General features: G+C 38.0%; 1 protein-coding gene across 7 annotated transcripts; it reads right to left on the minus strand.

Annotated features, from left to right (window-relative positions):
• Positions 1-408: 408 nt before the first annotated feature.
• LOC111373805 lies at positions 409-3,743 on the minus strand. 7 transcript variants are annotated; one of them, XM_022996372.1, is made up of 4 exons: positions 3,679-3,743; positions 2,097-2,249; positions 1,690-1,786; positions 409-1,526 (listed from the first exon to the last, which is right to left on the minus strand). In XM_022996372.1, the coding sequence occupies exons 1-4, from the start codon at positions 3,722-3,724 to the stop codon at positions 1,523-1,525; spliced, it is 300 nt and encodes a 99-aa protein (XP_022852140.1). In that variant the 5' UTR covers positions 3,725-3,743; the 3' UTR covers positions 409-1,522. The 7 variants fall into 7 exon arrangements, 6 of the variants coding, with proteins under 6 accessions (XP_022852140.1, XP_022852139.1, XP_022852141.1 ...); XM_022996371.1 differs by having other exon boundaries at positions 409-1,786; XM_022996373.1 differs by having other exon boundaries at positions 409-1,786; positions 2,570-3,714.
• Between the last annotated feature and the right edge of the window lie 6,347 nt (positions 3,744-10,090).

Genomic DNA, 10,090 nt, shown 5'->3' on the forward strand with positions numbered 1-10,090 from the left:
TAAAAGGAGAAAACAAAATATTTTAAATTTGGAAACATGACTGTATATTTGTAGAAAAAAAAAATAAACTCGATTTATATAATTGGAATGGAGGGACTATCAAACAAAGAATTTTAGTTAAAGTCCTACCAAACATCTTTGAGATGCCAAGTTGAAGAATTGGTTTTTAAATAAAATTACGATAATAATGGGAAAGCTATGGCCCCAACGTCACTGCCGCCTATGCCCACAATACACATTGGACTGCATCATTGTCTTTTGGGTACATGTAAGAATAGACTCCCAACCCACTCGTTATGGATAAGCTATGAATAAAATGGACACTTCAACGTGTTTGAGCCCAATTTTTTAATAATAATTTTTTTTTTTTATTTACGTACAAAATAAATTTATTGAGAAAATGCATGATTGAAAATGAATATTATGAACCAATCCAGTAAGCAAATTATGTGATCAATACAAAAATGAAGAGCAACAACATTTTCATTCTTCAACGTGAAGCCTTTTTCTTCTACATTTCAATGTGTAATAGTAGGATATTAACCAAGTTTACTATCAAAACTTTTGACTTCTAAGTTTCTTATCAGGGCATTTAAACTCTTTTACTGTTCATCTCAGTAACATCTCCACATTCCCCGTCCCTTCCCCGACAGAAATGGCATTACCATAGTCCTCCTTGTGCCTGCTTATACTTTCGGAGGAAGAGTCATCACCATACCCCGTGAGAACATCTTCATCACTAAAAGATTCGACCGCAGAGTCTTCATCTTCTTCTCCAGCTTGATAGAATCCTCCATCAGTGCCATGTCATTCATCATCATCACTATCTATGGCCAACAGATTAGATCTGTTTTGAAAAGCCCGTCTCCGGAGCATGAAGACATTGAAATAATAGCTGATAATTTCCTTCTTTGTTCGGTTAGGGAACACAACAAAAAGGTGTTTCCAAAAAATTTTTACCAAGCAACACTGGATTAGAATAAATGACCTGATGAAAAATTTGTTCATCTTCTTCAGTCCAGCTGGATGCTACCTCCTCTCCCATGTTGAAAAATCCCAACTCTGCGAAATTCTTATCTCCAATTGTGTATCTTAACTTTTCTCGTGCTTCTTTTATATGTTGTCGTACACATTGTATGCAACCAGCGTCCAGACAGCTACAGTTTGCTCGGCAATGTACATACATTTAAACCAGGCATTGGGATGATACATGTTCCCATCAGTTTTTCTTCATTTTCATTTTCAACATATTTGGGACATAAAGTGTCTTTCCTGTCAGCATTCGGATCCCATTGTGGAACTTCAGTCTGATGATCTGGTCCAATAGGAACTTTTTTCCTTGGAGAACAATTCAACAAAAATGAATATGGATCCTCGAACTGAACTGGGAGTCGTCTTGGAACACTAAAGTCGAAATACTCTTGAAAGTGAGACCAACAAAATTTGTCCTCAAAAGCAGAATCTTTGTCAGTACTGCTGTTTGCTACCCATGATAAGGGTGTACTCATCTCGGACTCCTTGTCTATCTCGAACTCCTTGTGAGCCATATCAGAGTCATCTTGGAACACTAAAGTCGAAATAATCTTGAAAGTGAGACCAACAAAATTTGTCCTCAAAAGCAGAATCTTTGTCAGTACTGCTGTTTGCTACCCATGATAAGGGTGTACTCATCTCGGACTCCTTGTCTATCTCGAACTCCTTGTGAACCATATCAGAGTAGCCATAGATGTCAACATTTCTGTGCTTCTCATCAAATTGGTTTTAGAAAAGTTGCTTTTGGCTTCACCTATGGTACAATATATGATTAAAAATGTGAGGTCAAATATTGCATGACTTGACATCATGCCATACTGAAAAATGCTTAATTTGAAGCAGAGAAACTTCACCTGAGACTGGCAAAGTTACTAATTACACAAGTCAAAAGAAACGGTATCATAGTAAAAAACCTGCTTATTTTTTCCATCTATGAATCAAAAGAAAAATGTCATCAAGAAGCTTCTCAATAGAGACGCCTTACTTGATGAACATAATGTTTTATATATAAAATATATCGGTGTATGCAGAAAGTAAATGGCATATTTTACCGCATAAATTACCGTTAAAATCAGATTTTGGAGAAGTTACATGAGAAGGAAAATCCTCAACATATGATTTTAAATTTTTATTAAAACCAAACTGTTTAACTTGCTTGAAAGAAAGCTCCGGAAAGTTGTCCTCTTGAAATGGCCGCTTGGCTCCCATCTTTTCTACTGCAGGACAAAAGTGTAATAATGTAAATATAACCTGTAAAAAAAATAGTTATTGATTATCGAATTAAGAGATCAACTATCAGATGCAAGAACAAAAAAGGTTTAGCAAAATCTCCATACTCCATAGAGACATAATGAATGTCTGGGTGCTCCTGTAAGTTTCAAATCTGACATATTTAAGAGAAAAGATATTGAAGAGAACGAACAGATAAGATTACAAGACTGACACATATACATACATTCATGATGTTAAAACACAAGTGTAGACAGTTATGCTTTACATTCATATATGTAAACATATGCAGCAAGATATGTTATACCTTGTTGATTAATCATGTGGAAAACGAAGGAAAGAACTTTGAAGCTGGCATCATAAGTAGAATGCTAATAAAACCTGATGTTACACTCCAAATGAACCTCTACCCAAAAACCCACATATCATAAAAATGTAACAAGAAAACATGAATTTGCTTTGATGTCATGTGGATTACCAGTCATACCACTAAAAATGCAGCACTGAAATTAGTTTCAACTTTAAGAAGCGCATCCTTTACAATCATAAAAAATTGTGAAGTTCATTATACTTTTTGAAAAACTAATATTTAGTTTACACCGCAACAGATTTTATTTTATTTTTCAAAATCACAATTAGTTATTGCCAATACTGGAAGCAAAAATTTACAGTAAACTGGTTTTTACTGTAATACATTAGAGAACATTACATGATAAATAAACGTTAAGTATTATTAAAGAAAGAATTAAAAATCAAAGGACATAATTAAAGAAAGAATTTTAAATCAAAGGACATACCTTTTCAGGAATAAATAAATAACAGTGGGAGAGATTGAACTACATTTTCCATTTTAAAAAAATAATTTATGCACAAAAAAATTGACGTCAAACCCATCAACCGATTGGCAGCTGAAAACAAATAAATTTATTTCAATAAAATGGGGCTAAAAAAAAATCCCCAATTTATCAAAAATCCCTAACCTAGATTCATATATTCCTTAAAATACAGAGCATGAAGCTATGAAAATCCAATTCAGAAAGAGACATACCGACACCCCAAGTCAATTTACAAATATGATGAACCCTAAGATAAATCCTCGAAATCGAAACCCTAGGTTTCAGAACGTCTCCAAGCAAAATAACAAATTCTATCTATAACTAAAGGGGAAGGAAACCCACGTAAAATCTTTAAAAAAAATCCAAACAATTTACAGATATGAAGGCTATATTTAAAGATCGATTGAAAGCGAAACCCTAGAATTTTGCAGATTTAACGGGTGGGAACAATAACTGAGTCAATTGAAATAGAAATATCCAAATTGGATAAACAGAGGGTACAATTAAAAAATTTAGAAGATAATTTCCCAGAAATTTGAAGATTAGATCTTGTAGAAAGAGCATCGGAAGAAATGCGTACTGTTTGGGTTGTAGAACGATATCAGAATACAATACAATAACGCCATGTGTGGGGGTACTTTTAAATTTGACCCAGTCAAAAGACGTAAATTCCACTTTGACGTTCAAAATTATGAATATTATGACATTGGCCTCTTATATGGTAAAAAACAAAGATGCCTTTAAATATTTTGTACAATTACAAAACAATATATTGTTGAAAGGACTATACTACCCTTTTAGTTAATAATTGAAAATCAAACACTTTCCCACTTATAAAAACTTCAAAACGAGCTTCCAACACAGAAAAAACTCTCATCTTTTCATCTACTTGAACCTCAAAATCTAGAAAAACTTTGAAACGTTGAAGCCGAAATTTTTTTCATATCAATTACTTCAAATCGGTAAGTACATTTACACATGTTTAATTTCGTTTTCAGTAAATTAGTATACGTTTGAATAGAGAAATTTTATGTCGATATAGTAGTTAGCATAAATTTTTTTTAACAGATCTTACCTATAAAAAAAAAATTGAACAGATGTATAATATTTTTCTTTAGAATCGTAGAAGAATTCCTGCGCAAAAAAAAGCCGACTGCTGGCTTATAAAAACTTCAAAACGAGCTTCCAACACAGAAAAACTCTCATCTTTTTCATCTACTTGAACCTCAAAATCTAGAAAAACTTTGAAACGTTGAAGCTGAAATTTTTTTTCATATCAATTACTTCAAATCGGTAAGTACATTTACGCATGTTTAATTTCGTTTTCAGTAAATTAATATACGTTTGAATAGAGAAATTTTATGTCGACATAGTAGTTAGCATAAATTTTTTTTAATAGATCTTACCTATCAAAAAAAATTGAACAGATGTATAATATTTTTCTTTAGAATCGTAGAAGAATTCCTGCGCAAAAAAGCCAAACAGTCAGCTGTTAAACAGCCGACTGCTGGTTTATAAAAACTTCAAAACGAGCTTCCAACACAGAAAAAACTCTCATCTTTTCATCTGCTTGAACCTCAAAATCTAGAAAAACTTTGAAACGTTGAAGCAGAAATTTTTTTTTCATATTAATTACTTCAAATCGGTAAGTACATTTACACATGTTTAATTTCGTTTTCAGTAAATTAGTATACGTTTGAATAGAGAAATTTTATGTCGACATAGTAGTTAGCATAAATTTTTTTTAACAGATCTTACCTATCAAAAAAAATTGAACAGATGTATAATATTTTTTTTTAGAATCGTAGAAGAATTCTTGCGCAAAAAAGCCAAACAGTCGGCTGTTAAACAGCTGACTGCCGACTTTTTAACAGCCAAGAGTCGGCTATTAAATTCGGCTGTTAAACAGCCAATTAACACCGACTCTGCACTGATTTTTGTTGGCACTGATTTTTTCTTATAATTAATAAATGAAGTTGATTAAATTCATTTCTTCATGCAGATATGATAATCCCCGTCTGTTATTTCGATGATTTCGAATTGAATGAAAATAATCGGTGGGAATAGAGATGGACGAGTAACATACGTGGTTGTATTGCAATTCCCATAACAGAGAGTACACCATATTTAGAAATGTACCACGATTTGTAAAATAAGCTGAATGTCGATCAATATCAATACGATATGCAAATCTATTCAACGGTTATGGGGATTCATCCATTCCGATGCCATCGGTATTTGTTACTAATGATGCCAAATTGAATTATCTATTAGAATTGAATAAAATGTATCGGACTCCGATTGTTCTTGGTGTGACTTTAATTACGAAGGATGTTATCGAAGGTGAACGCGAAGATTCAGATAGGGCGGGTAACAATGATCGAGATTTTTGGGAGACAGTGGAGATAGCTCCTGCGGATGATGTGGTTATTTTTGAGACAGTTGCTTCTGATCGTAATGTCACTGTTACGCGCAGAATTCTGTCAACAGTTGAAGACAATGAGAATATATACGAGTTTACAAATGAGAATTTGATTGCTTTATCCCGACAGAGACACGAGCCGGGTGGGAGCTCACAGGTTGGAACAAGTGGACCGTCCTCCAATTCTTCCCGTGTGGGTCCAGATGATGAGGACTTGCAGGTTAAGCAACTGTTTGAAACCAAGAAAGATTTGCAGGAAGCTGTGCACCGACTGGCATTAAAATATAACTTTGAGTTCAAGGTAAAAAATCAAACAAGTCATTGTTGACAGTTACCTGCGTCGAAGACAGTTGCAATTGGCGCTTGAGAGCAACTAAGATGGACACGAATGAGTGCTTCGTAATTCACAAGTATTCACGGGAACATACTTGCGAAGTGGGAATTCTTCGAAACGATCACAGGCAAGCTCGAGCATGGTTTATTGGTCGACAGATAATGCACAAGTATCAGGATCCGCGACGATCTACAGACCTTCGGATATCATTAACGACGTCCGTCGAGAGTATGGAGTGGTCATGAGCTACTAGAAAGTTTGGAAGGCCAAAGAATGTGCGTTGGAGGATTTAATGGGATCGGTTGAAAAGAGCTATGCTAAATTGGCTAGGTATTGCCATAACATGGGGACAACTAATCCTGGAACGGCATTTTTTATTGAGACGGGGGGTGATAATTGTTTTAAGTATTTTTTCATGGCTCTCGGACAATGTATTCGGGGTTTTCGAAATGCAATGCGACCCGTAATTTTAGTTGATGGTACAACTCTGAAAGCTAAATATCAAGGCAAATTAATTATTACTACATGTCAAGACGCCAACATCCAAATTTACCCTATTGCATTCGACATAGTCGACAACGAGATTGATCTGTCCATGCGTTGGTTCTTTTCTAAACTGAGGGAAGTGATCGGTGAAGTCAAAGACCTTGCCTTTGTAACCGATCGGGGACAGTCTATAATACACGGTATCGCTGAAATTTTTCCCGAGGCACATCACGGGTACTGTATGTACCATATACAAGATAATTTGAAGACTAGGTATCGGGGCATAGGCATCGTTTCATTGTTCAGGAGAGCAGCCAAAGCTTACAGTGCTGAAGAGTGTAATAAGTTCATGCTCGAGATAGGAAGTAAATCATTACCGACGTTGGAGTATCTGACGAAGATGGGGATCGAACATTAGTTGCGGTCATACTTTCCAGGACGTCGATACAACATGATGACGTCGAATAACGCGGAGTCTCTCAATGCATTGTTTAAGAAAGATCGAGAGTTACCAATTCTTGCAATGATTGAGAACATCCGTAACAAGCTACAATAGTAATTTCATGACCGACATGCGACATCACAGAGTTGCACTAGCATGTTGGCCCCAGCTCAAGAGGAGAAACTGTTTAAGGCGGCAGAGGTTGCGAAGCAGTTGAATGTGGAAGCACTAGATGAGTTTCGCTTCTCCGTGTAATGTGCATGTAATATGGCATATATGGTGGACTTGACTAATAACATATGCAGTTGTACGAGATTTCAGTTGGAGAGTTTTCCATGTGAGCATGCAGTTGCGGTGGCCATGTATCGAGACTTTGCTGCGAGAATGTTATGCTCTTTGTATTATACGACTGAGTCTTGAAGAACAGCATATGCTGAGACTATATTTCCTCTGCCGAATGAAGCCGAGTAGGAAGTTCTCGAACACATTCTCTCATTTCATAATTTGTTGCCACCAGCAGTTGAACCGCGTGGTTCTAGACGTCCAAGTACATCTAGAATACCATCTACCGGAGAGTTTCCGCGACCGCATAGGTGTGGCAGGTGAAGAGCCGTAAGGCATACTCGACAATTTTGTACCAGTCAAATTCCCCTAAATGACAATTAGACAGGTACGTTAAATGAAAAATATTTCCTTTTACTTTACACTGTTCAATATTTGTTCTTTATAAATCTTCGATGTTCAATATTTATTCTTGATAAATAGTATTTATAATGATTCATACGAAAAAAATAGTTTCATACTCGGCCTACGTGTAAAATAACAAAACAAAAAATATAATTAAATTTCCAATGTGAATGTTATACACATTGAACACAAATTTACAATTATTTCATAATCACAAAAAATAATTAAATTTACAATTGAAATGTTACATATATTTAATACAAATTTATGGGTCAGCATTAAATTTGAACAAATCACATGCTAGCTTCTTTCTCCAGTTCTGTATCCACGACTGGTTGATTCCATCAACCTTATGCCCTATACTTAAAAATTCAATGTACTTAATGGCAAATATACCTCAGTCGCCACTGCAATTGAACAAGAATGAATCAATTCAGTATTGTGTAAGTAAAAACTAAATCTGAAAGATAAAAACAACAAAGTTCAAACACTTACCTTACGGACTGTCGCGCTATTGTCGTGTTCCGAACAATCTGTAATCTGTCCTGTACATTTATCCCCGCTCTCGGGCCATCATAGGAACAATTACAACCACGGACTCCAGGTTTTGCTCCAATTGGCCTTATGTCAAACATGAATGATTTGGGTCGTACACATATATAGTCGAGTCAGCAAAAACGATCTCCAGCGTAACATGGTGTTTATTGATGCACGCTGAAATGTACATATGTGTACAACCCTCCCATGATTTTCCCTCGACACTCGGTGACAGTCCTATCACCCACTCGAGCATATATTCTGGCACCATGTACTAGTTACCCATAAGTTCGAGCGACTAATACTCTATGGTAACGGCACGCAAGAACTCGGTGTTTAATATGACTCGACCATGGACATCAAATTATTTTGGATGTTTTTGATCTCGATCTCGTAGCAAGTCCATGGCCAGGTCGATGTGCTGCAGCAGGAAACACAAAAAAAGTATGAGTTATTCATTTAATAAACACAAAGTGACGTATACATAAAATATACGAAATGAATAGTTCACTTACATCGTCGGCGAGCCAAGCTCCCGCAGTGGTGATATCGTGAAACCACTTGTAAGGGTCCGAGACCGTCCTTTGACCTATCGTGCGGCTAACTCTGTAAAAAATAGGGAAATGTTAAAATAAGCGTAGACGAGTTAGCGTACGGTACTTTATTAAAATCATACAATACTTACCCGGGGATACTTCTCCGCCACTCTGTCTCGAACGCTTTCCACTTGGCATTGTCCACCTCCCTGAATAAGTTCGGGTGCGTCCCATCGATGAACGTCATCCTCTTGGCCTCAGCCGTGAAGGGAGAAACAACATACTGTCACGACACTCTCAACCTCTTGCCGACCACCTGCTCCGTCTCGTCAACAGCATGTCTCTTACCCTCAATCACGCCAAGCGTCCTCTCGACCTCCAGGGCCACCTCCTCCGCCCCTCCCATCGGGGCCTCCCCCTCCGCCGCCACCACCTTCGCCCCTCCCGTCAGAGCCTCCCCCTTTGTCGCCACCTCCTCCACCCCTCTTGTCGGAGCCACCCCCTCCATAGACAACCACAATGACTCCAATGTCTCACACGCCAAAAATGTGGGTAACCCCCCTCTCCATCACCATGTCTGCCACCCTCTCGATCATGATCTCCGCCATCCCCACTGTCCTCCCATCGTCTGCCGGCTAAATCTCCTCTAAGGGCCGCTACTATATCCTGAAGGTCGACAACGGAAGACTATAATATTCCAACATCATGGGATAGATCGTCAACCCTCCCTGTCAACTCTCGTCCCATATCGTCAACCCTCCCTGTCAGATAGTCGACCTTTCCTGTCAGATCGTCAACCCTCGCTGTCAACTCTCGTCCCAGATCATCGACCCTCTCCGTCAAATCTCGTCGTAGCGTGCCGACCTCCACCGCTATAAATCCAGTCAAACGGGCATACAAATCACCACTGTGTGCCGGAGACACACGGGGGAGGTGTCTAGACGGAGGTGATGCCAATGGCGGAGGTGATGCCACTAGCGGCAGTGATGCCCTCGACGGAGGTGATGCCAATGGTGGAGACGATACTCTCGACGGAGGTGATGCCAATGGTGGCGGCGATACCCTCGACGGAGGTGATCGTGGATCAGCTGGACTGCCCTCCTACATCAATAACATTACAAATTATTTAATAAATTTATACATCGACGATATTTAATAAATTATATTTCATTCACATACTCAATCTCGGTCTAAGCTCAGATCAGACATCTCCTCGTCTGGGGTGTGCGGAACACCTAAATCCCGCACAAGACCCTGAGCCTCCTCTTCCATCGACGACGTCAACTCAGGTATGACTTCAAGCTGGCATATTGACATTTCAACTACTTAACGATCATGTAAACATAATTTTAAACTACGTATAATATAAATTACAAATGCATAATACTTACCTGAGGATTGTCGAGGAGGGCCGATAACTGTTTCCTAGTGGGACATCCCTCCGTTCGCGATGATCTCCAATGATACATCCGAGGGCAGCGTGTCTCCCGTCGCTGTGCAAAGCGGGCCCCCAGTACAGGGACTGTCTCATACACCCAAATCTATAAC

The sequence above is a fragment of the Olea europaea genome, unplaced genomic scaffold, assembly GCF_002742605.1.
Source record: "Olea europaea var. sylvestris unplaced genomic scaffold, O_europaea_v1 scaffold1167, whole genome shotgun sequence".
Classification (NCBI taxonomy): Eukaryota; Viridiplantae; Streptophyta; class Magnoliopsida; order Lamiales; family Oleaceae; genus Olea; species Olea europaea.